At 45.1% G+C, this 27,115-nt stretch overlaps 1 protein-coding gene and 34 non-coding genes across 35 annotated transcripts in view; all 35 read left to right on the top strand.

Moving 5' to 3' along the window:
• The window catches only part of atp7b (ATPase copper transporting beta), a 99,587-nt gene that overhangs the window by 58,362 nt on the left and 14,110 nt on the right, over positions 1–27,115 (top strand). Inside the window, exon 2 of the mRNA XM_084920848.1 lies at positions 24,317–25,088. Coding sequence (XP_084776974.1) covers positions 24,317–25,088 — 772 coding nt within the window. The remainder of the gene's footprint in view (positions 1–24,316; positions 25,089–27,115) is intronic.
• Positions 612–684, top strand: trnar-ccu (transfer RNA arginine (anticodon CCU)). Its single transcript has one exon. It is a non-coding gene; the product is annotated as a tRNA-Arg (tRNA).
• trnar-ccu (transfer RNA arginine (anticodon CCU)) lies at positions 1,440–1,512 on the top strand. The gene has a single exon. It is a non-coding gene; the product is annotated as a tRNA-Arg (tRNA).
• On the top strand, positions 2,268–2,340 carry trnar-ccu (transfer RNA arginine (anticodon CCU)). The gene has a single exon. It is a non-coding gene; the product is annotated as a tRNA-Arg (tRNA).
• Positions 2,347–2,418, top strand: trnam-cau (transfer RNA methionine (anticodon CAU)). The gene has a single exon. It is a non-coding gene; the product is annotated as a tRNA-Met (tRNA).
• trnam-cau (transfer RNA methionine (anticodon CAU)) lies at positions 3,175–3,246 on the top strand. The gene has a single exon. It is a non-coding gene; the product is annotated as a tRNA-Met (tRNA).
• trnar-ccu (transfer RNA arginine (anticodon CCU)) lies at positions 3,924–3,996 on the top strand. Its single transcript has one exon. It is a non-coding gene; the product is annotated as a tRNA-Arg (tRNA).
• trnar-ccu (transfer RNA arginine (anticodon CCU)) lies at positions 4,752–4,824 on the top strand. Its single transcript has one exon. It is a non-coding gene; the product is annotated as a tRNA-Arg (tRNA).
• Positions 5,580–5,652, top strand: trnar-ccu (transfer RNA arginine (anticodon CCU)). Its single transcript has one exon. It is a non-coding gene; the product is annotated as a tRNA-Arg (tRNA).
• On the top strand, positions 5,659–5,730 carry trnam-cau (transfer RNA methionine (anticodon CAU)). The gene has a single exon. It is a non-coding gene; the product is annotated as a tRNA-Met (tRNA).
• trnar-ccu (transfer RNA arginine (anticodon CCU)) lies at positions 6,408–6,480 on the top strand. Its single transcript has one exon. It is a non-coding gene; the product is annotated as a tRNA-Arg (tRNA).
• On the top strand, positions 6,487–6,558 carry trnam-cau (transfer RNA methionine (anticodon CAU)). The gene has a single exon. It is a non-coding gene; the product is annotated as a tRNA-Met (tRNA).
• trnar-ccu (transfer RNA arginine (anticodon CCU)) lies at positions 7,235–7,307 on the top strand. The gene has a single exon. It is a non-coding gene; the product is annotated as a tRNA-Arg (tRNA).
• On the top strand, positions 7,314–7,385 carry trnam-cau (transfer RNA methionine (anticodon CAU)). Its single transcript has one exon. It is a non-coding gene; the product is annotated as a tRNA-Met (tRNA).
• On the top strand, positions 8,890–8,962 carry trnar-ccu (transfer RNA arginine (anticodon CCU)). Its single transcript has one exon. It is a non-coding gene; the product is annotated as a tRNA-Arg (tRNA).
• trnam-cau (transfer RNA methionine (anticodon CAU)) lies at positions 8,969–9,040 on the top strand. Its single transcript has one exon. It is a non-coding gene; the product is annotated as a tRNA-Met (tRNA).
• On the top strand, positions 9,719–9,791 carry trnar-ccu (transfer RNA arginine (anticodon CCU)). Its single transcript has one exon. It is a non-coding gene; the product is annotated as a tRNA-Arg (tRNA).
• trnai-uau (transfer RNA isoleucine (anticodon UAU)) lies at positions 9,798–9,869 on the top strand. The gene has a single exon. It is a non-coding gene; the product is annotated as a tRNA-Ile (tRNA).
• On the top strand, positions 10,546–10,618 carry trnar-ccu (transfer RNA arginine (anticodon CCU)). The gene has a single exon. It is a non-coding gene; the product is annotated as a tRNA-Arg (tRNA).
• Positions 10,625–10,696, top strand: trnam-cau (transfer RNA methionine (anticodon CAU)). The gene has a single exon. It is a non-coding gene; the product is annotated as a tRNA-Met (tRNA).
• Positions 11,373–11,445, top strand: trnar-ccu (transfer RNA arginine (anticodon CCU)). Its single transcript has one exon. It is a non-coding gene; the product is annotated as a tRNA-Arg (tRNA).
• On the top strand, positions 11,452–11,523 carry trnam-cau (transfer RNA methionine (anticodon CAU)). The gene has a single exon. It is a non-coding gene; the product is annotated as a tRNA-Met (tRNA).
• Positions 12,200–12,272, top strand: trnar-ccu (transfer RNA arginine (anticodon CCU)). Its single transcript has one exon. It is a non-coding gene; the product is annotated as a tRNA-Arg (tRNA).
• Positions 13,028–13,100, top strand: trnar-ccu (transfer RNA arginine (anticodon CCU)). Its single transcript has one exon. It is a non-coding gene; the product is annotated as a tRNA-Arg (tRNA).
• trnam-cau (transfer RNA methionine (anticodon CAU)) lies at positions 13,107–13,178 on the top strand. The gene has a single exon. It is a non-coding gene; the product is annotated as a tRNA-Met (tRNA).
• Positions 13,935–14,006, top strand: trnam-cau (transfer RNA methionine (anticodon CAU)). Its single transcript has one exon. It is a non-coding gene; the product is annotated as a tRNA-Met (tRNA).
• Positions 14,683–14,755, top strand: trnar-ccu (transfer RNA arginine (anticodon CCU)). Its single transcript has one exon. It is a non-coding gene; the product is annotated as a tRNA-Arg (tRNA).
• On the top strand, positions 14,762–14,833 carry trnam-cau (transfer RNA methionine (anticodon CAU)). Its single transcript has one exon. It is a non-coding gene; the product is annotated as a tRNA-Met (tRNA).
• trnam-cau (transfer RNA methionine (anticodon CAU)) lies at positions 15,589–15,660 on the top strand. Its single transcript has one exon. It is a non-coding gene; the product is annotated as a tRNA-Met (tRNA).
• On the top strand, positions 16,416–16,487 carry trnam-cau (transfer RNA methionine (anticodon CAU)). Its single transcript has one exon. It is a non-coding gene; the product is annotated as a tRNA-Met (tRNA).
• On the top strand, positions 17,165–17,237 carry trnar-ccu (transfer RNA arginine (anticodon CCU)). The gene has a single exon. It is a non-coding gene; the product is annotated as a tRNA-Arg (tRNA).
• Positions 17,244–17,315, top strand: trnam-cau (transfer RNA methionine (anticodon CAU)). The gene has a single exon. It is a non-coding gene; the product is annotated as a tRNA-Met (tRNA).
• trnar-ccu (transfer RNA arginine (anticodon CCU)) lies at positions 17,993–18,065 on the top strand. The gene has a single exon. It is a non-coding gene; the product is annotated as a tRNA-Arg (tRNA).
• Positions 18,072–18,143, top strand: trnam-cau (transfer RNA methionine (anticodon CAU)). The gene has a single exon. It is a non-coding gene; the product is annotated as a tRNA-Met (tRNA).
• On the top strand, positions 18,900–18,971 carry trnam-cau (transfer RNA methionine (anticodon CAU)). Its single transcript has one exon. It is a non-coding gene; the product is annotated as a tRNA-Met (tRNA).

Raw genomic sequence — 27,115 nt, 5'->3', positions numbered from 1 at the left:
CCAAAAACGCAGACAAGTAACCCTGTAGTACAGGAACCGAGTGAGTCAGTCATGTACGATAACTGCCCCCGATCACCAAAGGCGACTCCTTATGTGTACATAGAGCCTAGCACAGGGATTCCAACTCCAGTCCTGGAGAGCCACTGTTCTTTTTTTCTTTAGCTTTTAGATGCATCCTTGTTCTGACACACCTGAATCAAATGAATGGCTTGTTATCAGGCCTTTGCCAAACTTGATGCCATGCTGAAGAGCTAATTCAAGCATTTGATCCAGCTGTGTTTGAGCACGTCACACATGCTCCTGCTACTCCCCCTCTTTTAGTGGAACTAGATTCAGTGATTCAAATCGTTGGTACTCTCTGGTCTTCCTGTGGTTTCACAAGTCTCAACAGACAACATAAACGCCCCCAAATAAAGTGGAGCAATAAGCACAGCGTGTTGGCTGACCAGAGTTCTGGACACTGAGTTGCCCAGAGTGTAATTTATTTTCTCAGCGTTTCTCAAATGTTCTTAAATACAGCTTCATCTTTGAACTAAAAACCTGCTTGAAAGTATGGCTCTCACTCGAACCCCCGAAATAACCTGCAAAGAAAGGAAGTCAAGCGCTCATCCGCCCCGGTGGCCTAATGGATAAGGCACTGGCCTCCTAAGCCAGGGATTGTGGGTTCGAGTCCCATCTGGGGTGCTGTCCAGCAGAGTGGCGCAGCGGAAGCGTGCTGGGCCCATAACCCAGAGGTCGACGGATCGAAACCATCCTCTGCTATGTTTTTTTGGATGGCCCGATTCCCTGAACTGTGTCCAAAAAAAGGTGACAGTCAGGACTTTTTCCCCAAAAATGCAGACAAGTAACCCTGTAGTACAGGAACCGAGTGAGTCAGTCATGTACGATAACTGCCCCCGATCACCAAAGGCGACTCCTTATGTGTACATAGAGCCTAGCACAGGGATTCCAACTCCAGTCCTGGAGAGCCACTGTTCTTCTTTTCTTTAGCTTTTAGATGCATCCTTGTTCTGACACACCTGAATCAAATGAATGGCTTGTTATCAGGCCTTTGCCAAACTTGATGCCATGCTGAAGAGCTAATTCAAGCATTTGATCCAGCTGTGTTTGAGCACGTCACACATGCTCCTGCTACTCCCCCTCTTTTAGTGGAACTAGATTCAGTGATTCAAATCGTTGGTACTCTCTGGTCTTCATGTGGTTTCACAAGTCTCAACAGACAACATAAACGCCCCCAAATAAAGTGGAGCAATAAGCACAGCGTGTTGGCTGACCAGAGTTCTGGACACTGAGTTGCCCAGAGTGTAATTTATTTTCTCAGCGTTTCTCAAATGTTCTTAAATACAGCTTCATCTTTGAACTAAAAACCAGCTTGAAACCATGGCTCTCACTCGAACCCCCGAAACAACCTGCAAAGAAAGGAAGTCAAGCGCTCATCCGCCCCGGTGGCCTAATGGATAAGGCACTGGCCTCCTAAGCCAGGGATTGTGGGTTCGAGTCCCATCTGGGGTGCTGTCCAGCAGAGTGGCGCAGCGGAAGCGTGCTGGGCCCATAACCCAGAGGTCGACGGATCGAAACCATCCTCTGCTATGTTTTTTTGGATGGCCCGATTCCCTGAACTGTGTCCAAAAAAAGGTGACAGTCAGGACTTTTTCCCCAAAAATGCAGACAAGTAACCCTGTAGTACAGGAACCGAGTGAGTCAGTCATGTACGATAACTGCCCCCGATCACCAAAGGCGACTCCTTATGTGTACATAGAGCCTAGCACAGGGATTCCAACTCCAGTCCTGGAGAGCCACTGTTCTTCTTTTCTTTAGCTTTTAGATGCATCCTTGTTCTGACACACCTGAATCAAATGAATGGCTTGTTATCAGGCCTTTGCCAAACTTGATGCCATGCTGAAGAGCTAATTCAAGCATTTGATCCAGCTGTGTTTGAGCACGTCACACATGCTCCTGCTACTCCCCCTCTTTTAGTGGAACTAGATTCAGTGATTCAAATCGTTGGTACTCTCTGGTCTTCATGTGGTTTCACAAGTCTCAACAGACAACATAAACGCCCCCAAATAAAGTGGAGCAATAAGCACAGCGTGTTGGCTGACCAGAGTTCTGGACACTGAGTTGCCCAGAGTGTAATTTATTTTCTCAGCGTTTCTCAAATGTTCTTAAATACAGCTTCATCTTTGAACTAAAAACCAGCTTGAAACCATGGCTCTCACTCGAACCCCCGAAATAACCTGCAAAGAAAGGAAGTCAAGCGCTCATCCGCCCCGGTGGCCTAATGGATAAGGCACTGGCCTCCTAAGCCAGGGATTGTGGGTTCGAGTCCCATCTGGGGTGCTGTCCAGCAGAGTGGCGCAGCGGAAGCGTGCTGGGCCCATAACCCAGAGGTCGATGGATCGAAACCATCCTCTGCTATGTTTTTTTGGATGGCCCGATTCCCTGAACTGTGTCCAAAAAAAGGTGACAGTCAGGACTTTTTCCCCAAAAATGCAGACAAGTAACCCTGTAGTACAGGAACCGAGTGAGTCAGTCATGTACGATAACTGCCCCCGATCACCAAAGGCGACTCCTTATGTGTACATAGAGCCTAGCACAGGGATTCCAACTCCAGTCCTGGAGAGCCACTGTTCTTCTTTTCTTTAGCTTTTAGATGCATCCTTGTTCTGACACACCTGAATCAAATGAATGGCTTGTTATCAGGCCTTTGCCAAACTTGATGCCATGCTGAAGAGCTAATTCAAGCATTTGATCCAGCTGTGTTTGAGCACATCACACATGCTCCTGCTACTCCCCCTCTTTTAGTGGAACTAGATTCAGTGATTCAAATCGTTGGTACTCTCTGGTCTTCATGTGGTTTCACAAGTCTCAACAGACAACATAAACGCCCCCAAATAAAGTGGAGCAATAAGCACAGCGTGTTGGCTGACCAGAGTTCTGGACACTGAGTTGCCCAGAGTGTAATTTATTTTCTCAGCGTTTCTCAAATGTTCTTAAATACAGCTTCATCTTTGAACTAAAAACCAGCTTGAAACCATGGCTCTCACTCGAACCCCCGAAATAACCTGCAAAAAAAGGAAGCCAAGCGCTCATCCGCCCCGGTGGCCTAATGGATAAGGCACTGGCCTCCTAAACCAGGTATTGTGGGTTCGAGTCCTATCTGGGGTGCTGTCCAGCAGAGTGGCGCAGCGGAAGCGTGCTGGGCCCATAACCCAGAGGTCGATGGATCGAAACCATCCTCTGCTATGTTTTTTTGGATGGCCCGATTCCCTGAACTGTGTCCAAAAAAAGGTGACAGTCAGGACTTTTTCCCCAAAAACGCAGACAAGTAACCCTGTAGTACAGGAACCGAGTGAGTCAGTCATGTACGATAACTGCCCCCGATCACCAAAGGCGACTCCTTATGTGTACATAGAGCCTAGCACAGGGATTCCAACTCCAGTCCTGGAGAGCCACTGTTCTTTTTTTCTTTAGCTTTTAGATGCATCCTTGTTCTGACACACCTGAATCAAATGAATGGCTTGTTATCAGGCCTTTGCCAAACTTGATGCCATGCTGAAGAGCTAATTCAAGCATTTGATCCAGCTGTGTTTGAGCACGTCACACATGCTCCTGCTACTCCCCCTCTTTTAGTGGAACTAGATTCAGTGATTCAAATCGTTGGTACTCTCTGGTCTTCCTGTGGTTTCACAAGTCTCAACAGACAACATAAACGCCCCCAAATAAAGTGGAGCAATAAGCACAGCGTGTTGGCTGACCAGAGTTCTGGACACTGAGTTGCCCAGAGTGTAATTTATTTTCTCAGCGTTTCTCAAATGTTCTTAAATACAGCTTCATCTTTGAACTAAAAACCTGCTTGAAAGTATGGCTCTCACTCGAACCCCCGAAATAACCTGCAAAGAAAGGAAGTCAAGCGCTCATCCGCCCCGGTGGCCTAATGGATAAGGCACTGGCCTCCTAAGCCAGGGATTGTGGGTTCGAGTCCCATCTGGGGTGCTGTCCAGCAGAGTGGCGCAGCGGAAGCGTGCTGGGCCCATAACCCAGAGGTCGACGGATCGAAACCATCCTCTGCTATGTTTTTTTGGATGGCCCGATTCCCTGAACTGTGTCCAAAAAAAGGTGACAGTCAGGACTTTTTCCCCAAAAATGCAGACAAGTAACCCTGTAGTACAGGAACCGAGTGAGTCAGTCATGTACGATAACTGCCCCCGATCACCAAAGGCGACTCCTTATGTGTACATAGAGCCTAGCACAGGGATTCCAACTCCAGTCCTGGAGAGCCACTGTTCTTCTTTTCTTTAGCTTTTAGATGCATCCTTGTTCTGACACACCTGAATCAAATGAATGGCTTGTTATCAGGCCTTTGCCAAACTTGATGCCATGCTGAAGAGCTAATTCAAGCATTTGATCCAGCTGTGTTTGAGCACGTCACACATGCTCCTGCTACTCCCCCTCTTTTAGTGGAACTAGATTCAGTGATTCAAATCGTTGGTACTCTCTGGTCTTCATGTGGTTTCACAAGTCTCAACAGACAACATAAACGCCCCCAAATAAAGTGGAGCAATAAGCACAGCGTGTTGGCTGACCAGAGTTCTGGACACTGAGTTGCCCAGAGTGTAATTTATTTTCTCAGCGTTTCTCAAATGTTCTTAAATACAGCTTCATCTTTGAACTAAAAACCAGCTTGAAACCATGGCTCTCACTCGAACCCCCGAAACAACCTGCAAAGAAAGGAAGTCAAGCGCTCATCCGCCCCGGTGGCCTAATGGATAAGGCACTGGCCTCCTAAGCCAGGGATTGTGGGTTCGAGTCCCATCTGGGGTGCTGTCCAGCAGAGTGGCGCAGCGGAAGCGTGCTGGGCCCATAACCCAGAGGTCGACGGATCGAAACCATCCTCTGCTATGTTTTTTTGGATGGCCCGATTCCCTGAACTGTGTCCAAAAAAAGGTGACAGTCAGGACTTTTTCCCCAAAAATGCAGACAAGTAACCCTGTAGTACAGGAACCGAGTGAGTCAGTCATGTACGATAACTGCCCCCGATCACCAAAGGCGACTCCTTATGTGTACATAGAGCCTAGCACAGGGATTCCAACTCCAGTCCTGGAGAGCCACTGTTCTTCTTTTCTTTAGCTTTTAGATGCATCCTTGTTCTGACACACCTGAATCAAATGAATGGCTTGTTATCAGGCCTTTGCCAAACTTGATGCCATGCTGAAGAGCTAATTCAAGCATTTGATCCAGCTGTGTTTGAGCACGTCACACATGCTCCTGCTACTCCCCCTCTTTTAGTGGAACTAGATTCAGTGATTCAAATCGTTGGTACTCTCTGGTCTTCATGTGGTTTCACAAGTCTCAACAGACAACATAAACGCCCCCAAATAAAGTGGAGCAATAAGCACAGCGTGTTGGCTGACCAGAGTTCTGGACACTGAGTTGCCCAGAGTGTAATTTATTTTCTCAGCGTTTCTCAAATGTTCTTAAATACAGCTTCATCTTTGAACTAAAAACCAGCTTGAAACCATGGCTCTCACTCGAACCCCCGAAACAACCTGCAAAGAAAGGAAGTCAAGCGCTCATCCGCCCCGGTGGCCTAATGGATAAGGCACTGGCCTCCTAAGCCAGGGATTGTGGGTTCGAGTCCCATCTGGGGTGCTGTCCAGCAGAGTGGCGCAGCGGAAGCGTGCTGGGCCCATAACCCAGAGGTCGATGGATCGAAACCATCCTCTGCTATGTTTTTTTGGATGGCCCGATTCCCTGAACTGTGTCCAAAAAAAGGTGACAGTCAGGACTTTTTCCCCAAAAATGCAGACAAGTAACCCTGTAGTACAGGAACCGAGTGAGTCAGTCATGTACGATAACTGCCCCCGATCACCAAAGGCGACTCCTTATGTGTACATAGAGCCTAGCACAGGGATTCCAACTCCAGTCCTGGAGAGCCACTGTTCTTCTTTTCTTTAGCTTTTAGATGCATCCTTGTTCTGACACACCTGAATCAAATGAATGGCTTGTTATCAGGCCTTTGCCAAACTTGATGCCATGCTGAAGAGCTAATTCAAGCATTTGATCCAGCTGTGTTTGAGCACATCACACATGCTCCTGCTACTCCCCCTCTTTTAGTGGAACTAGATTCAGTGATTCAAATCGTTGGTACTCTCTGGTCTTCATGTGGTTTCACAAGTCTCAACAGACAACATAAACGCCCCCAAATAAAGTGGAGCAATAAGCACAGCGTGTTGGCTGACCAGAGTTCTGGACACTGAGTTGCCCAGAGTGTAATTTATTTTCTCAGCGTTTCTCAAATGTTCTTAAATACAGCTTCATCTTTGAACTAAAAACCAGCTTGAAACCATGGCTCTCACTCGAACCCCCGAAATAACCTGCAAAAAAAGGAAGCCAAGCGCTCATCCGCCCCGGTGGCCTAATGGATAAGGCACTGGCCTCCTAAGCCAGGGATTGTGGGTTCGAGTCCTATCTGGGGTGCTGTCCAGCAGAGTGGCGCAGCGGAAGCGTGCTGGGCCCATAACCCAGAGGTCGATGGATCGAAACCATCCTCTGCTATGTGTTTTGGATGGCCCGATTCCCTGAACTGTGTCCAAAAACAGGTGACAGTCAGGACCTTTTCCCCAAAAACGCAGACAAGTAACCCTGTAGTACAGGAACCGAGTGAGTCAGTCATGTACGATAACTGCCCCCGATCACCAAAGGCGACTCCTTATGTGTACATAGAGCCTAGCACAGGGATTCCAACTCCAGTCCTGGAGAGCCACTGTTCTTCTTTTCTTTAGCTTTTAGATGCATCCTTGTTCTGACACACCTGAATCAAATGAATGGCTTGTTATCAGGCCTTTGCCAAACTTGATGCCATGCTGAAGAGCTAATTCAAGCATTTGATCCAGCTGTGTTTGAGCACGTCACACATGCTCCTGCTACTCCCCCTCTTTTAGTGGAACTAGATTCAGTGATTCAAATCGTTGGTACTCTCTGGTCTTCATGTGGTTTCACAAGTCTCAACAGACAACATAAACGCCCCCAAATAAAGTGGAGCAATAAGCACAGCGTGTTGGCTGACTAGAGTTCTGGACACTGAGTTGCCCAGAGTGTAATTTATTTTCTCAGCGTTTCTCAAATGTTCTTAAATACAGCTTCATCTTTGAACTAAAAACCAGCTTGAAACCATGGCTCTCACTCGAACCCCCGAAACAACCTGCAAAGAAAGGAAGTCAAGCGCTCATCCGCCCCGGTGGCCTAATGGATAAGGCACTGGCCTCCTAAGCCAGGGATTGTGGGTTCGAGTCCCATCTGGGGTGCTGTCCAGCAGAGTGGCGCAGCGGAAGCGTGCTGGGCCCATAACCCAGAGGTCGATGGATCGAAACCATCCTCTGCTATGTTTTTTTGGATGGCCCGATTCCCTGAACTGTGTCCAAAAAAAGGTGACAGTCAGGACTTTTTCCCCAAAAATGCAGACAAGTAACCCTGTAGTACAGGAACCGATTAAGTCAGTCATGTACGATAACTGCCCCCGATCACCAAAGGCGACTCCTTATGTGTACATAGAGCCTAGCACAGGGATTCCAACTCCAGTCCTGGAGAGCCACTGTTCTTCTTTTCTTTAGCTTTTAGATGCATCCTTGTTCTGACACACCTGAATCAAATGAATGGCTTGTTATCAGGCCTTTGCCAAACTTGATGCCATGCTGAAGAGCTAATTCAAGCATTTGATCCAGCTGTGTTTGAGCACATCACACATGCTCCTGCTACTCCCCCTCTTTTAGTGGAATTAGATTCAGTGATTCAAATCGTTGGTACTCTCTGGTCTTCATGTGGTTTCACAAGTCTCAACAGACAACATAAATACCCCCAAATAAAGTGAAGCAATAAGCACAGCATGTTTGCTAGCCAGAGTTCTGGATACTGAGTTGCCCAGAGTGTAATTTATTTTCTCAGCGTTTCTCAAATGTTCTTAAATACAGCTTCATCTTTGAACTAAAAACCAGCTTGAAACCATGGCTCTCACTCGAACCCCTGAAACAACCTGCAAAGAACGGAAGTCAAACGCTCATCCGCCCCGGTATCCTAATGGATAAGGCACTGGCCTCCTAAGCCAGGGATTGTGGGTTCGAGTCCCATCTGGGGTGCTGTCCAGCAGAGTGACACAGCGGAAGCATGCTTGGCCCATAACCCAGAGGTCGATGGATCGAAACCATCCTCTGCTATGTTTTTCGGATGGCCCGATTCCCTGAACTGTGTCCAAAAACAGGTGACAGTCAGGACCTTTTCCCCAAAAACGCAGACAAGTAACCCTGTAGTACAGGAACCGAGTGAGTCAGTCATGTACGATAACTGCCCCCGATCACCAAAGGCGACTCCTTATGTGTACATAGAGCCTAGCACAGGGATTCCAACTCCAGTCCTGGAGAGCCACTGTTCTTCTTTTCTTTAGCTTTTAGATGCATCCTTGTTCTGACACACCTGAATCAAATGAATGGCTTGTTATCAGGCCTTTGCCAAACTTGATGCCATGCTGAAGAGCTAATTCAAGCATTTGATCCAGCTGTGTTTGAGCACGTCACACATGCTCCTGCTACTCCCCCTCTTTTAGTGGAACTAGATTCAGTGATTCAAATCGTTGGTACTCTCTGGTCTTCATGTGGTTTCACAAGTCTCAACAGACAACATAAACGCCCCCAAATAAAGTGGAGCAATAAGCACAGCGTGTTGGCTGACCAGAGTTCTGGACACTGAGTTGCCCAGAGTGTAATTTATTTTCTCAGCGTTTCTCAAATGTTCTTAAATACAGCTTCATCTTTGAACTAAAAACCAGCTTGAAACCATGGCTCTCACTCGAACCCCCGAAATAACCTGCAAAAAAAGGAAGTCAAGCGCTCATCCGCCCCGGTGGCCTAATGGATAAGGCACTGGCCTCCTAAGCCAGGGATTGTGGGTTCGAGTCCCATCTGGGGTGCTGTCCAGCAGAGTGGCGCAGCGGAAGCGTGCTGGGCCCATAACCCAGAGGTCGATGGATCGAAACCATCCTCTGCTATGTTTTTTTTGGATGGCCCGATTCCCTGAACTGTGTCCAAAAAAAGGTGACAGTCAGGACTTTTTCCCCAAAAATGCAGACAAGTAACCCTGTAGTACAGGAACCGAGTGAGTCAGTCATGTACGATAACTGCCCCCGATCACCAAAGGCGACTCCTTATGTGTACATAGAGCCTAGCACAGGGATTCCAACTCCAGTCCTGGAGAGCCACTGTTCTTCTTTTCTTTAGCTTTTAGATGCATCCTTGTTCTGACACACCTGAATCAAATGAATGGCTTGTTATCAGGCCTTTGCCAAACTTGATGCCATGCTGAAGAGCTAATTCAAGCATTTGATCCAGCTGTGTTTGAGCACGTCACACATGCTCCTGCTACTCCCCCTCTTTTAGTGGAACTAGATTCAGTGATTCAAATCGTTGGTACTCTCTGGTCTTCATGTGGTTTCACAAGTCTCAACAGACAACATAAACGCCCCCAAATAAAGTGGAGCAATAAGCACAGCGTGTTGGCTGACCAGAGTTCTGGACACTGAGTTGCCCAGAGTGTAATTTATTTTCTCAGCGTTTCTCAAATGTTCTTAAATACAGCTTCATCTTTGAACTAAAAACCAGCTTGAAACCATGGCTCTCACTCGAACCCCCGAAACAACCTGCAAAGAAAGGAAGTCAAGCGCTCATCCGCCCCGGTGGCCTAATGGATAAGGCACTGGCCTCCTAAGCCAGGGATTGTGGGTTCGAGTCCCATCTGGGGTGCTGTCCAGCAGAGTGGCGCAGCGGAAGCGTGCTGGGCCTATAACCCAGAGGTCGATGGATCGAAACCATCCTCTGCTATGTTTTTCGGATGGCCCGATTCCCTGAACTGTGTCCAAAAACAGGTGACAGTCAGGACCTTTTCCCCAAAAACGCAGACAAGTAACCCTGTAGTACAGGAACCGAGCGAGTCAGTCATGTACGATAACTGTCCCCGATCACCAAAGGCGACTCCTTATGTGTACATAGAGCCTAGCACAGGGATTCCAACTCCAGTCCTGGAGAGCCACTGTTCTTCTTTTCTTTAGCTTTTAGATGCATCCTTGTTCTGACACACCTGAATCAAATGAATGGCTTGTTATCAGGCCTTTGCCAAACTTGATGCCATGCTGAAGAGCTAATTCAAGCATTTGATCCAGCTGTGTTTGAGCACGTCACACATGCTCCTGCTACTCCCCCTCTTTTAGTGGAACTAGATTCAGTGATTCAAATCGTTGGTACTCTCTGGTCTTCATGTGGTTTCACAAGTCTCAACAGACAACATAAACGCCCCCAAATAAAGTGGAGCAATAAGCACAGCGTGTTGGCTGACCAGAGTTCTGGACACTGAGTTGCCCAGAGTGTAATTTATTTTCTCAGCGTTTCTCAAATGTTCTTAAATACAGCTTCATCTTTGAACTAAAAACCAGCTTGAAACCATGGCTCTCACTCGAACCCCCGAAACAACCTGCAAAGAAAGGAAGTCAAGCGCTCATCCGCCCCGGTGGCCTAATGGATAAGGCACTGGCCTCCTAAGCCAGGGATTGTGGGTTCGAGTCCCATCTGGGGTGCTGTCCAGCAGAGTGGCGCAGCGGAAGCGTGCTGGGCCCATAACCCAGAGGTCGATGGATCGAAACCATCCTCTGCTATGTGTTTTGGATGGCCCGATTCCCTGAACTGTGTCCAAAAACAGGTGACAGTCAGGACCTTTTCCCCAAAAACGCAGACAAGTAACCCTGTAGTACAGGAACCGAGTGAGTCAGTCATGTACGATAACTGCCCCCGATCACCAAAGGCGACTCCTTATGTGTACATAGAGCCTTGCACAGGGATTCCAACTCCAGTCCTGGAGAGCCACTGTTCTTCTTTTCTTTAGCTTTTAGATGCATCCTTGTTCTGACACACCTGAATCAAATGAATGGCTTGTTATCAGGCCTTTGCCAAACTTGATGCCATGCTGAAGAGCTAATTCAAGCATTTGATCCAGCTGTGTTTGAGCACGTCACACATGCTCCTGCTACTCCCCCTCTTTTAGTGGAACTAGATTCAGTGATTCAAATCGTTGGTACTCTCTGGTCTTCATGTGGTTTCACAAGTCTCAACAGACAACATAAACGCCCCCAAATAAAGTGGAGCAATAAGCACAGCGTGTTGGCTGACCAGAGTTCTGGACACTGAGTTGCCCAGAGTGTAATTTATTTTCTCAGCGTTTCTCAAATGTTCTTAAATACAGCTTCATCTTTGAACTAAAAACCAGCTTGAAACCATGGCTCTCACTCGAACCCCCGAAATAACCTGCAAAAAAAGGAAGTCAAGCGCTCATCCGCCCCGGTGGCCTAATGGATAAGGCACTGGCCTCCTAAGCCAGGGATTGTGGGTTCGAGTCCCATCTGGGGTGCTGTCCAGCAGAGTGGCGCAGCGGAAGCGTGCTGGGCCCATAACCCAGAGGTCGATGGATCGAAACCATCCTCTGCTATGTGTTTTGGATGGCCCGATTCCCTGAACTGTGTCCAAAAACAGGTGACAGTCAGGACCTTTTCCCCAAAAACGCAGACAAGTAACCCTGTAGTACAGGAACCGAGTGAGTCAGTCATGTACGATAACTGCCCCCGATCACCAAAGGCGACTCCTTATGTGTACATAGAGCCTAGCACAGGGATTCCAACTCCAGTCCTGGAGAGCCACTGTTCTTTTTTTCTTTAGCTTTTAGATGCATCCTTGTTCTGACACACCTGAATCAAATGAATGGCTTGTTATCAGGCCTTTGCCAAACTTGATGCCATGCTGAAGAGCTAATTCAAGCATTTGATCCAGCTGTGTTTGAGCACGTCACACATGCTCCTGCTACTCCCCCTCTTTTAGTGGAACTAGATTCAGTGATTCAAATCGTTGGTACTCTCTGGTCTTCATGTGGTTTCACAAGTCTCAACAGACAACATAAACGCCCCCAAATAAAGTGGAGCAATAAGCACAGCGTGTTGGCTGACCAGAGTTCTGGACACTGAGTTGCCCAGAGTGTAATTTATTTTCTCAGCGTTTCTCAAATGTTCTTAAATACAGCTTCATCTTTGAACTAAAAACCTGCTTGAAAGTATGGCTCTCACTCGAACCCCCGAAATAACCTGCAAAGAAAGGAAGTCAAGCGCTCATCCGCCCCGGTGGCCTAATGGATAAGGCACTGGCCTCCTAAGCCAGGGATTGTGGGTTCGAGTCCCATCTGGGGTGCTGTCCAGCAGAGTGGCGCAGCGGAAGCGTGCTGGGCCCATAACCCAGAGGTCGACGGATCGAAACCATCCTCTGCTATGTTTTTTTGGATGGCCCGATTCCCTGAACTGTGTCCAAAAAAAGGTGACTGTCAGGACTTTTTCCCCAAAAATGCAGACAAGTAACCCTGTAGTACAGGAACCGAGTGAGTCAGTCATGTACGATAACTGCCCCCGATCACCAAAGGCGACTCCTTATGTGTACATAGAGCCTAGCACAGGGATTCCAACTCCAGTCCTGGAGAGCCACTGTTCTTCTTTTCTTTAGCTTTTAGATGCATCCTTGTTCTGACACACCTGAATCAAATGAATGGCTTGTTATCAGGCCTTTGCCAAACTTGATGCCATGCTGAAGAGCTAATTCAAGCATTTGATCCAGCTGTGTTTGAGCACGTCACACATGCTCCTGCTACTCCCCCTCTTTTAGTGGAACTAGATTCAGTGATTCAAATCGTTGGTACTCTCTGGTCTTCATGTGGTTTCACAAGTCTCAACAGACAACATAAACGCCCCCAAATAAAGTGGAGCAATAAGCACAGCGTGTTGGCTGACCAGAGTTCTGGACACTGAGTTGCCCAGAGTGTAATTTATTTTCTCAGCGTTTCTCAAATGTTCTTAAATACAGCTTCATCTTTGAACTAAAAACCAGCTTGAAACCATGGCTCTCACTCGAACCCCCGAAACAACCTGCAAAGAAAGGAAGTCAAGCGCTCATCCGCCCCGGTGGCCTAATGGATAAGGCACTGGCCTCCTAAGCCAGGGATTGTGGGTTCGAGTCCCATCTGGGGTGCTGTCCAGCAGAGTGGCGCAGCGGAAGCGTGCTGGGCCCATAACCCAGAGGTCGATGGATCGAAACCATCCTCTGCTATGTTTTTTTGGATGGCCCGATTCCCTGAACTGTGTCCAAAAAAAGGTGACAGTCAGGACTTTTTCCCCAAAAATGCAGACAAGTAACCCTGTAGTACAGGAACCGAGTGAGTCAGTCATGTACGATAACTGCCCCCGATCACCAAAGGCGACTCCTTATGTGTACATAGAGCCTAGCACAGGGATTCCAACTCCAGTCCTGGAGAGCCACTGTTCTTCTTTTCTTTAGCTTTTAGATGCATCCTTGTTCTGACACACCTGAATCAAATGAATGGCTTGTTATCAGGCCTTTGCCAAACTTGATGCCATGCTGAAGAGCTAATTCAAGCATTTGATCCAGCTGTGTTTGAGCACATCACACATGCTCCTGCTACTCCCCCTCTTTTAGTGGAACTAGATTCAGTGATTCAAATCGTTGGTACTCTCTGGTCTTCATGTGGTTTCACAAGTCTCAACAGACAACATAAACGCCCCCAAATAAAGTGGAGCAATAAGCACAGCGTGTTGGCTGACCAGAGTTCTGGACACTGAGTTGCCCAGAGTGTAATTTATTTTCTCAGCGTTTCTCAAATGTTCTTAAATACAGCTTCATCTTTGAACTAAAAACCAGCTTGAAACCATGGCTCTCACTCGAACCCCCGAAATAACCTGCAAAAAAAGGAAGCCAAGCGCTCATCCGCCCCGGTGGCCTAATGGATAAGGCACTGGCCTCCTAAACCAGGTATTGTGGGTTCGAGTCCTATCTGGGGTGCTGTCCAGCAGAGTGGCGCAGCGGAAGCGTGCTGGGCCCATAACCCAGAGGTCGATGGATCGAAACCATCCTCTGCTATGTTTTTTGGATGGCCCGATTCCCTGAACTGTGTCCAAAAACAGGTGACAGTCAGGACCTTTTCCCCAAAAACGCAGACAAGTAACCCTGTAGTACAGGAACCGAGTGAGTCAGTCATGTACGATAACTGCCCCCGATCACCAAAGGCGACTCCTTATGTGTACATAGAGCCTAGCACAGGGATTCCAACTCCAGTCCTGGAGAGCCACTGTTCTTCTTTTCTTTAGCTTTTAGATGCATCCTTGTTCTGACACACCTGAATCAAATGAATGGCTTGTTATCAGGCCTTTGCCAAACTTGATGCCATGCTGAAGAGCTAATTCAAGCATTTGATCCAGCTGTGTTTGAGCACGTCACACATGCTCCTGCTACTCCCCCTCTTTTAGTGGAACTAGATTCAGTGATTCAAATCGTTGGTACTCTCTGGTCTTCATGTGGTTTCACAAGTCTCAACAGACAACATAAACGCCCCCAAATAAAGTGGAGCAATAAGCACAGCGTGTTGGCTGACTAGAGTTCTGGACACTGAGTTGCCCAGAGTGTAATTTATTTTCTCAGCGTTTCTCAAATGTTCTTAAATACAGCTTCATCTTTGAACTAAAAACCAGCTTGAAACCATGGCTCTCACTCGAACCCCCGAAACAACCTGCAAAGAAAGGAAGTCAAGCGCTCATCCGCCCCGGTGGCCTAATGGATAAGGCACTGGCCTCCTAAGCCAGGGATTGTGGGTTCGAGTCCCATCTGGGGTGCTGTCCAGCAGAGTGGCGCAGCGGAAGCGTGCTGGGCCCATAACCCAGAGGTCGATGGATCGAAACCATCCTCTGCTATGTGTTTTGGATGGCCCGATTCCCTGAACTGTGTCCAAAAAAAGGTGACAGTCAGGACTTTTTCCCCAAAAATGCAGACAAGTAACCCTGTAGTACAGGAACCGATTAAGTCAGTCATGTACGATAACTGCCCCCGATCACCAAAGGCGACTCCTTATGTGTACATAGAGCCTAGCACAGGGATTCCAACTCCAGTCCTGGAGAGCCACTGTTCTTCTTTTCTTTAGCTTTTAGATGCATCCTTGTTCTGACACACCTGAATCAAATGAATGGCTTGTTATCAGGCCTTTGCCAAACTTGATGCCATGCTGAAGAGCTAATTCAAGCATTTGATCCAGCTGTGTTTGAGCACATCACACATGCTCCTGCTACTCCCCCTCTTTTAGTGGAATTAGATTCAGTGATTCAAATCGTTGGTACTCTCTGGTCTTCATGTGGTTTCACAAGTCTCAACAGACAACATAAATACCCCCAAATAAAGTGAAGCAATAAGCACAGCATGTTTGCTAGCCAGAGTTCTGGATACTGAGTTGCCCAGAGTGTAATTTATTTTCTCAGCGTTTCTCAAATGTTCTTAAATACAGCTTCATCTTTGAACTAAAAACCAGCTTGAAACCATGGCTCTCACTCGAACCCCCGAAATAACCTGCAAAAAAAGGAAGCCAAGCGCTCATCCGCCCCGGTGGCCTAATGGATAAGGCACTGGCCTCCTAAACCAGGTATTGTGGGTTCGAGTCCTATCTGGGGTGCTGTCCAGCAGAGTGGCGCAGCGGAAGCGTGCTGGGCCCATAACCCAGAGGTCGATGGATCGAAACCATCCTCTGCTATGTTTTTTGGATGGCCCGATTCCCTGAACTGTGTCCAAAAACAGGTGACAGTCAGGACCTTTTCCCCAAAAACGCAGACAAGTAACCCTGTAGTACAGGAACCGAGTGAGTCAGTCATGTACGATAACTGCCCCCGATCACCAAAGGCGACTCCTTATGTGTACATAGAGCCTAGCACAGGGATTCCAACTCCAGTCCTGGAGAGCCACTGTTCTTTTTTTCTTTAGCTTTTAGATGCATCCTTGTTCTGACACACCTGAATCAAATGAATGGCTTGTTATCAGGCCTTTGCCAAACTTGATGCCATGCTGAAGAGCTAATTCAAGCATTTGATCCAGCTGTGTTTGAGCACGTCACACATGCTCCTGCTACTCCCCCTCTTTTAGTGGAACTAGATTCAGTGATTCAAATCGTTGGTACTCTCTGGTCTTCATGTGGTTTCACAAGTCTCAACAGACAACATAAACGCCCCCAAATAAAGTGGAGCAATAAGCACAGCGTGTTGGCTGACCAGAGTTCTGGACACTGAGTTGCCCAGAGTGTAATTTATTTTCTCAGCGTTTCTCAAATGTTCTTAAATACAGCTTCATCTTTGAACTAAAAACCAGCTTGAAACCATGGCTCTCACTCGAACCCCCGAAATAACCTGCAAAAAAAGGAAGCCAAGCGCTCATCCGCCCCGGGGGCCTAATGGATAAGGCACTGGCCTCCTAAGCCAGGGATTGTGGGTTCGAGTCCCATCTGGGGTGCTGTCCAGCAGAGTGGCGCAGCGGAAGCGTGCTGGGCCCATAACCCAGAGGTCGATGGATCGAAACCATCCTCTGCTATGTTTTTTTGGATGGCCCGATTCCCTGAACTGTGTCCAAAAAAAGGTGACAGTCAGGACTTTTTCCCCAAAAATGCAGACAAGTAACCCTGTAGTACAGGAACCGAGTGAGTCAGTCATGTACGATAACTGCCCCCGATCACCAAAGGCGACTCCTTATGTGTACATAGAGCCTAGCACAGGGATTCCAACTCCAGTCCTGGAGAGCCACTGTTCTTCTTTTCTTTAGCTTTTAGATGCATCCTTGTTCTGACACACCTGAATCAAATGAATGGCTTGTTATCAGGCCTTTGCCAAACTTGATGCCATGCTGAAGAGCTAATTCAAGCATTTGATCCAGCTGTGTTTGAGCACGTCACACATGCTCCTGCTACTCCCCCTCTTTTAGTGGAACTAGATTCAGTGATTCAAATCGTTGGTACTCTCTGGTCTTCATGTGGTTTCACAAGTCTCAACAGACAACATAAACGCCCCCGAATAAAGTGGAGCAATAAGCACAGCGTGTTGGCTGACCAGAGTTCTGGACACTGAGTTGCCCAGAGTGTAATTTATTTTCTCAGCGTTTCTCAAATGTTCTTAAATACAGCTTCATCTTTGAACTAAAAACCAGCTTGAAACCATGGCTCTCACTCGAACCCCCGAAATAACCTGCAAAGAAAGGAAGTAAAGTGCTCATCTGCCCCGGTGGCCTAATGGCTAAGGCACTGGCCTCCTAAGCCAGGGATTGTGGGTTCGAGTCCCATTTGGGGTGCTGTCCAGCAGAGTGGCGCAGCGGAAGCGTGCTGGGCCCATAACCCAGAGGTCGATGGATCGAAACCATCCTCTGCTATGTTTTTTTGGATGGCCCGATTCCCTGAACTGTGTCCAAAAAAAGGTGACAGTCAGGACTTTTTCCCCAAAAACGCAGACAAGTAACCCTGTAGTACAGGAACCGAGTGAGTCAGTCATGTACGATAACTGCCCCCGATCACCAAAGGCGACTCCTTATGTGCACATAGAGCCTAGCACAGGGATTCCAACTCCAGTCCTGGAGAGCCACTGTTCTTCTTTTCTTTAGCTTTTAGATGCATCCTTGTTCTGACACACCTGAATCAAATGAATGGCTTGTTATCAGGCCTTTGCCAAACTTGATGCCATGCTGAAGAGCTAATTCAAGCATTTGATCCAGCTGTGTTTGAGCACGTCACACATGCTCCTGCTACTCCCCCTCTTTTAGTGGAACTAGATTCAGTGATTCAAATCGTTGGTACTCTCTGGTCTTCATGTGGTTTCACAAGTCTCAACAGACAACATAAACGCCCCCAAATAAAGTGGAGCAATAAGCACAGCGTGTTGGCTGACCAGAGTTCTGGACACTGAGTTGCCCAGAGTGTAATTTATTTTCTCAGCGTTTCTCAAATGTTCTTAAATACAGCTTCATCTTTGAACTAAAAACCAGCTTGAAACCATGGCTCTCACTCGAACCCCCGAAACAACCTGCAAAGAAAGGAAGCCAAGCGCTCATCCGCCCCGGTGGCCTAATGGATAAGGCACTGGCCTCCTAAGCCAGGGATTGTGGGTTCGAGTCCTATCTGGGGTGCTGTCCAGCAGAGTGGCGCAGCGGAAGCGTGCTGGGCCCATAACCCAGAGGTCGATGGATCGAAACCATCCTCTGCTATGTTTTTTTGGATGGCCCGATTCCCTGAACTGTGTCCAAAAAAAGGTGACAGTCAGGACTTTTTCCCCAAAAATGCAGACAAGTAACCCTGTAGTACAGGAACCGAGTGAGTCAGTCATGTACGATAACTGCCCCCGATCACCAAAGGCGACTCCTTATGTGTACATAGAGCCTAGCACAGGGATTCCAACTCCAGTCCTGGAGAGCCACTGTTCTTCTTTTCTTTAGCTTTTAGATGCATCCTTGTTCTGACACACCTGAATCAAATGAATGGCTTGTTATCAGGCCTTTGCCAAACTTGATGCCATGCTGAAGAGCTAATTCAAGCATTTGATCCAGCTGTGTTTGAGCACGTCACACATGCTCCTGCTACTCCCCCTCTTTTAGTGGAACTAGATTCAGTGATTCAAATCGTTGGTACTCTCTGGTCTTCATGTGGTTTCACAAGTCTCAACAGACAACATAAACGCCCCCAAATAAAGTGGAGCAATAAGCACAGCGTGTTGGCTGACCAGAGTTCTGGACACTGAGTTGCCCAGAGTGTAATTTATTTTCTCAGCGTTTCTCAAATGTTCTTAAATACAGCTTCATCTTTGAACTAAAAACCAGCTTGAAACCATGGCTCTCACTCGAACCCCCGAAATAACCTGCAAAGAAAGGAAGCCAAGCGCTCATCCGCCCCGGTGGCCTAATGGATAAGGCACTGGCCTCCTAAACCAGGTATTGTGGGTTCGAGTCCTATCTGGGGTGCTGTCCAGCAGAGTGGCGCAGCGGAAGCGTGCTGGGCCCATAACCCAGAGGTCGATGGATCGAAACCATCCTCTGCTATGTTTTTCGGATGGCCCGATTCCCTGAACTGTGTCCAAAAACAGATGACAGTCAGGACCTTTTCCCCAAAAACGCAGACAAGTAACCCTGTAGTACAGGAACCGATTAAGTCAGTCATGTACGATAACTGCCCCCGATCACCAAAGGCGACTCCTTATGTGTACATAGAGCCTAGCACAGGGATTCCAACTCCAGTCCTGGAGAGCCACTGTTCTTCTTTTCTTTAGCTTTTAGATGCATCCTTGTTCTGACACACCTGAATCAAATGAATGGCTTGTTATCAGGCCTTTGCCAAACTTGATGCCATGCTGAAGAGCTAATTCAAGCATTTGATCCAGCTGTGTTTGAGCACATCACACATGCTCCTGCTACTCCCCCTCTTTTAGTGGAACTAGATTCAGTGATTCAAATCGTTGGTACTCTCTGGTCTTCATGTGGTTTCACAAGTCTCAACAGACAACATAAACGCCCCCAAATAAAGTGGAGCAATAAGCACAGCGTGTTGGCTGACCAGAGTTCTGGACACTGAGTTACGTAGAGTGTGTACAGAGCGTAATTTCTTTTCTTAGCGTTTCTCAAATGTTCTTAAATACAGCTTCATCTTTGAACTAAAAACCAGCTTGAAACCGTAGCTTTCACTCGAACCCCCGAAACAACCTGCAAAGAAAGGACGACAAGCGCTCATCCACCCCGGTGACCTAATGTATAAGGCACTGGCCTCCTAAGCCAGGGATTGTGGGTTCGAGTCCCATCTGGGGTGCTGACCAGCAGAGTGGCGCAGCGGAAGCGTGCTGGGCCCATAACCCAGAGGTTGATGGATCGAAACCATCCTCTGCGATGTGTTTTGGATGGTCCGATTCTCTGAACTGTGTCCAAAAACAAACGACAGTCAGGACCTGTTCCCCAAAAACGCAGACAAGTAACCCTGTAGTACAGGCACCGAGCGAGTCAGTCATGTATGATAACCGCCCCCCGATCACAAAAGGCGACTCCTTATCTGTACATAGCCTTGCACAGTGAATCCAGTCCTGGAGAGCCACTTTTTTTCTTTAGCTTTTAGATGCATCCTTGTTCTGACACACCTGAATCAAATGAATGGCTTGTTATCAGGCCTTTTCCAAACTTGATGCCATGCTGAAGAGCTAATTCAAGCATTTGATCCAGCTGTGTTTGAGCACGTCATACATGCTCCTGCTACTCCCCCTCTTTTAGTGGAACTAAAAGTAATTAAAATAACAGAACTGTAGATACCTAAACATACCTTTATCCTGTCAGCTAGATACTTATCATGCTTAATGGCAACAATGTAGCCTTTTTCATTTCTGAAATGGTAATGGTGTTATATGTTTGATGGACATGAGCTTTATGAATTTCAAACTAAAGTATTAATTAAATTAATAAAAAAAATAAATAAAAAAGAAACCAATGCTCCTCTTGCATTCTTGTTAATAACTGCAATATATCAATCACTTTCTACTAAACTGGCACTTTTGATTACTGCACTAACAAACATTTCCAGTCCCCGTACCTTAATACTAAACCTAAAACCAATCAATGACATGAGCTTGATGTTAACAGGTAGATTACCTCAGTTGATGGATCTGATTGGTGCAACATCTACTGAGTCAATAGTGCCTGTTTAAAAAAAAAAAAAAAAATCTGGTATAAGACCATGACACCTGAAAGAACATATTTACATAACATGCAGTTACGGCGTGAAGCAGGTGCTCATCATGCAGGTAGGCAGCAGATCGTGCATTTTGGGATGTTAGTTTATTTAAGCTTATTCACTTAAATAAGGGTAAAAAGCTTGCCTTTTTCCAAAGAGTAGAATCACCTATTTATTTATTTTTGATTAAAGATTTTTTAAAAATTGTCATTTGACAAATAACACAGTTTAACAGGTATTTGGAGGTTCTTATTTCTGCTTGAATGTACTTACATCTGATTATTGTTTATTAACTTCTAATTTAAATATCACAGAATCAAGGTTAACATGGGAATAACATTTTTCCAATCCTCAGTGTCAACGTTCAAATAGTCTTCCGTATGATGCAGTTAGTATGTAGGTCTATTTACAAAGAGTAGTTATGTAGCATGTGAAAAGGATGACAACATGTCAGTTTAGTCGGTTAAATACTCTATATTTACCAGGCAGTGAGCTTTGCATTGAGCTTAAGTAGACTGTGATACAAATGCACCTGTATATTTTTTGCAGCATGTATACAGTAATGGACTGGTATGAGAACACTGGAAATGTAAAAGATGGTGTGAAGTCTGTAAAATTTCTCCTGTGTAATTTATTTCAGTGCTGCTGCACTTTGATCATGAGTCAGCATTGCAGTGTTTGCTTTTGCTTTAACACAAAATAGAAGTTGAACTCAATGCACAGATTCCCACTGATTATTCTCTAAATCAGAGACATCTGTTGTGTTGTAATAGAAATTGTTGTGCATCGTGTTTGTGATGAAATGGATAAAATGATGTTAATGCAAGTGCAACTCTTTCTTTTTATAAGGGTTGACTTTTCCCCTTAGTTCAATGAGATGTCTTTAAGCAGAGTCATGCTGGGAGGCTTAGGTGAAGGGCCAATCATGTGGTCTCCTGACCTGACAGCCTTATAGTGGATTTAAAGTGTCCAGTAGTGTTTGAGCCATCTATCTAGCATCTCATTTTTCAATCCATAAATGTCTTAGATTGCACTTGAGAGGTACCAAAAACTTGTATTTTAAAGCAGTTTTCTGTGTAAAGAAGAAGCCAATTCACCCAGTATGGGATTAAACATTAACTCACATATTTGCTTTTGCAAAGTTGTTGACTCTTTTCTGACATGGCCACAATCTGAATGCACAACGTGACTAACAATAGGACTACAAATTAATTCTGTGGTTGTTGGTTTTCACTACAATGTTAAGATTGTAGTTAAAAAAGTACAAAATACACCAGGTCAGGGTCCAAGGCTTTTAGTCAAACTCATATAAATAAAACTTTGCTTTTAGGGTCTTACCCTGTAAATGATTTCTGTTAGCTTACTGGGGTCAGACAGGGGCTTTTCATAGGATTAAACAGTGGCTGGCTTTAGGAACTGTAAAGCTAAAGTAAAAATTCATGTTGTTTCTCAGCTGAGGACTTAAAAGACTAGCAGAAACAGGGTTGTCATACTTACAAGTGTATTTGAGGTCTTGTGAAGTCTTTGTTCTTGAGCCACTAATACAGTCACAACAGCAACATGAATATGCAACATGAAGCACCAAGGAATTCAACATAAATGTAGCATGTCAACAAACCAAATGCAAAATGCAGCTTAATATAATGTGGTTAATACTTATTAAATACTTGATGAGTTCACTTTATCTGAGAAAATCTATATCCTGAGAAAGAACAACAAGACAAGTTCCAACAAGAATCTCATGACAGTTGGAAAACAGTTGGTATTTCCCCACATTCTGCAATGTATAAGCTGTGTACTGAACAACGCCCAGCAATGTGGCTTAATGTGTGGCCTCAGTGATCTAATGGACAAAGTAAGCCAGGGATTGTGGGTTTGTGGTTATTTGCAGTAGCATTAAAAGTAGAAGTGGTCCATGGATAGTTGTAAGTACTCAGACTCTTGGGAAGCTTATTGTTGGTTTAGAACCAAAAACAATATAGTGGTTACGGAATTGTAAGGGAAGGTAAACCATGATGTCATAATTACAGATGTATATGTACTGTATTGTCAAATTTGACATTTATAGTCTTTGTCTTGTCACTTCACTTGATTAAGATTGGTGTGAAGTTTCACCCATGTAAGAATGGTACAGGTTCTAAGATAATCCACTCCGAACAGACAGCACTCTTCCAAAATAAAAATAAAAATAAACCACAGTAGAAGTAACACTATAAACACATAGTGAGTGAACAAGATACAGTCAGTGCATCGTGGGAAACACCTAGCAATCAAGCCTATCACAGTGTAACTAACAGATGAATCAGGATTACCTGATCCAACCCTAATCACAAACTATAAAAGGAGAATTTTAATCCTACCCTGAAACGTAGAGCCTGGTTCTGCTGGAGGTTTCTTCCTGTTAAAGGGGGTGTTTTTCCTTCCTGATGTCACCAAAATGCTTCCTCAAAGGGGTCAAGTCACTAAATGACTGCTGTGGTTTTCTCTCTTTTCCCTGTATTATTGGGTATTTACCTTGCAATATATATCTATATCTATATCCAGGGGTGCACATAAGTGGTCCGCAGGTGCACATGCACTGTCAAAATAAAAGACGCGCAACAGATAAGAAGTTGCAACACGCGTTTGCGTACATAAGATTTTCTGGAGGAGGACAGACATTTGTTTTGAACTCTTAAAGATGTCAAAGAAGCAAGCTCATTTAAGCAATTACTTTGGTGTTCCTCCACCTCCAAAGAAATGTCAGAAGGAGTCCAAACCGCAAAAGAAGCGCATATCCTTGGAAAATCTCTCTCTCTCTCTCTCTCTCTCTCTCTCTCTCTATATATATATATATATATATATATATATATATATATATATATATATATATATATATATATATATATATATATATATATATATATATATATATATGTGTGTGTGTGTGTGTGTGTGTGCGTTAGGGCTGTCAACATTAACGCGTTAACACGGATGAGTCCGTCATCACGATTAACGCGATTAAAATTTTTAAGGCAATTAACCCAAAATCAGAATGACTCAAAATCCCTGAAATGTCTCTGTCAACGCATTTTGTGCAGTTTATCCAAAGTTTGTCCATTCTACACTCCAGATGGGTTCATTGCGTTAAAAAAGGAATTGCGTTAATCATGATGACGGAAAAAAAAAAGTTCAATGGGGAAAAATAAAGTTCAATGGGAAGATTATTTTCCATTGGTTCTCAGATAATTAAAATTAATTTTAAATATGGTTTGATGTCTGTCAGATATTTTAAGCAGTCATGCTGATTTTTAGTGCCAAAAACAAATACTAAACATTAACTAACTGATATGTGCAAAGCACTTGTTAGGGGCTTTTAAATGTGTGGTGATGCTTATATGTAGAGCTTTGTGTCATCTGAATAATTTAGGTCAGAGTTGCTGTGATGTTCCAGTTCTGATGCTCACAGACATCAAATAGCAGAAGCCTGATAAAATTACCTTATACTACAGTTTCTGGATCTTATCCTTCTGTCTTACTACATATCTTAATAAAAGCATTCTGTAAAGATGGCCTTTATTCTTAAAATATGACCTAAGATATTGTAATTTTAAGATAAATTGTAATAATTATTGTCCCTACATTTCCAAAAATAAAAAAAATGCTGAATTGATATACTCTTCTGTTGTCCTTCCAGGAGAATGACCATGACATTGAGAAACAAGGCTTTGAAAACCTGGCCTACGAGTATGGGAGCCAGACTGAGCTCTGCCCTCCACCTAAAGCTGCCTCAAGAGCAGCTTTTAAACTTCAGCGGATCACCTCTGAGCATGAGGTCCACATCATCCAAACCAGAATCTGCAGCCTGAATGGAATAATTGCTGTCACATGGTCTGTACCCAACAGTTTGGCCAAGGTGGACTATGATGCTTCAGTTATTCCAACCAAAGAGATCGCCCTGGAACTACAGACCTTGGGATACAGCGTGGAGTCTGTGGTGCAGATCAGGGTGGATGGTATGCACTGCCAGTCCTGTGTGCAGTCCATTCAGGGACAGATCGGGGAGCTGCAGGGGGTTTCACATATTCAGGTGTCTCTTCAGGACAAAGCAGCGCTGATTGTTTTTCAGCCTCTTCTAGTCACACATGAAGAGCTGAGAGACAAAATTGAGGACATGGGCTTTGATACTGCTTTGTTATCTGAGGACCCATCAGTAGAAGATTTAAGTTTCTGGCAGAAAAAGGAGGTGGATGCCTCCACCCAGACTGTAACCATTTTGATTGGAGGGATGACTTGCAGCTCTTGTGTGCAGACAATAGAAGGGAGGATCTCTCAGATGACTGGAGTGCGGTTCATAGTGGTGTCCCTGGAGGCGGAAAAGGGAACAATAACCTTTGATCCCTATTTGACAGAGCCAGAGCAGCTCAGGGCAGCTATTGAGGACATGGGCTTTGACGCCTCACTTAAAGGTAGGTAACAAAAATAAATGTTTGCTTAATGCAGCTTTTAAAAAAATATTATTTTAGGATTATTTCAGTTTTCTTTTTCAGTGTGTCAAATCTTAATAAATAGTGAGGGTGACAACTGACTGAACATCCAGGGAACAGTTAGCATTTGTTTTTGCCATCCTGTTTTTCTTTAACATCTTACTTGAGCTCCGCAGCACTTGGTCCAGATCACAACCTAAAGATCCCAGAACTTCTCCAACATAAAGGGACACAAACACTCAGGAGCTAGATACCTTACCCATTAGTTCACATGGTAGCAGGTGTTAGCTTGACTCCAGCTGATCAGGCTTGGACAAGAAGTTGTGCATTTTAATTTATTTTGGGTAGAATTTGGCACAGGTTGGTGCATTTTTTTTCCTATCCCTATCTTTCCATTTCTGAGTTTGTACATCATTTCCCCAAATCCTCTCATCTGGTCTCAGTGCCTCTCACCAGAGATGCAAGAACAGTAGCACAGCTGGATCATCTGACCAATTTTTAATTTGTTATGGCCCACTGCTGTATTGGCTGATCTCAGGTGTCATTCAAGCATAAGAGTGCTTCAATTTATGTTTTTAAGGCAGGGAAATAAATGAGGAAGGAAGGTGTGGCATGAAAATGAGAACAGACCACCGGTGGTCCGGACAGCACCATCTGTCCCTAGTATACAGTCAGGATAGGGGATTGTATGAGGTGTGCTCCCGCTCCTGAAATTCAGATAAATTATTTCCAGGACACCATCATTGCAGCTATCCTAATCTAGGGGGAAAAAGCTCCTCTGCACACTTCAATACCGACCCTTCTGAGTCCAAGTTTGACAGCTTGCCATGTGGTGACACAAGAGGCACTTTAGCTATGTGTCTGCTGACCCAGTAGCATCTGAAAACTACATTAGTAAATTTTCTTGGATCTGCCTTGAACCTTCAGTCCGGTGGAGGGGGTTTTATATTAGTTTTAGAAGAATGTATATCGTAACTGCACTTTAATGTTTTCTACAGTTGTCATTTGTGTTGCGAGACAGAAACGAGGTAAAAAGTAAAAAAGTAAAGTCTACATTTTATGCAATATAATAATAATAATAATAATAATAATACTTATTAAAGGCATACACAGACCAATGGGATGAACATGAAAAACAACTCTCATGCCTCAGTGGCACCTCATCTCTTCATGTCTTCATCTGCTATTTCTGTCAGGCAAGGAGTGAGTTGGGAACTCAAGTACCTTTGAACTAGTTTTTACACCCGAGGTAGAAAAGCACCCATTGTTTGATGTCCTTGGAGGGGTTTGCTTTCATTTAGGAAATGTCTGCCATTAACCGTAAAATCGTGTACATGCTATCTAAAGGGTTTCTTAGAAGAGGTATGTTGTTTAGAGTAAACCAGAAACTCAACGGTTACTCTGGGAACCAGACAACTGTACTCCTCAGTGAAACTCTGAGAGCCCTTATCCTTACCAGGGCTTTAATTGCAGAAACAGCCTGCCAAGATGAGGGATTAACGCAGGCAGATTATGAACAGATTCTTTAATTTCTCTTTATCTTGCTCAGCTCTCAGTGTCAGGTTTTATTGGCCTCTATTGGCCTCTTATTGGGATAGAAGTTATATATCATGTGGTTGTATATCATATGCCAGTGAGCTGTAAAAAAGTCTATCCAAATTTCTCAAACTAAGCAAATGCTTGGTTATTTTCTCTTCTGCATTATCTGTTTAGTTAGCAGAAGGTGTGGGAGAAGATTGTGGACTTAAAGTAAAAAAAAAATAAATAAATCCACCTTGCTTTAGAAATGCCATTCATGCTCGTTTCCAATTCTGTGCTTTGAAGCTATATGAGAGTTAAACAATCATTCCTGTTTACTTTGTGCACCTTATATTTCCAGTACAACAGGGAATCGTGCCACCTGCAGATGTTCTCTGACAACCGAGTTGTTAGTTCCTACCATGTTATCCAATCCATCAATCCATTTGTTTCACTGTGAAGGCATACAATGTTTTAAAGAGTTCAAGCAA

The sequence above is a fragment of the Perissodus microlepis genome, chromosome 23 (genome assembly GCF_051167445.1).
Source record: "Perissodus microlepis isolate ML-2025 ecotype Zambia chromosome 23, ASM5116744v1, whole genome shotgun sequence".
NCBI lineage: Eukaryota > Metazoa > Chordata > Actinopteri > Cichliformes > Cichlidae > Perissodus > Perissodus microlepis.
This window is presented reverse-complemented; position numbering and strand designations above follow the sequence as displayed.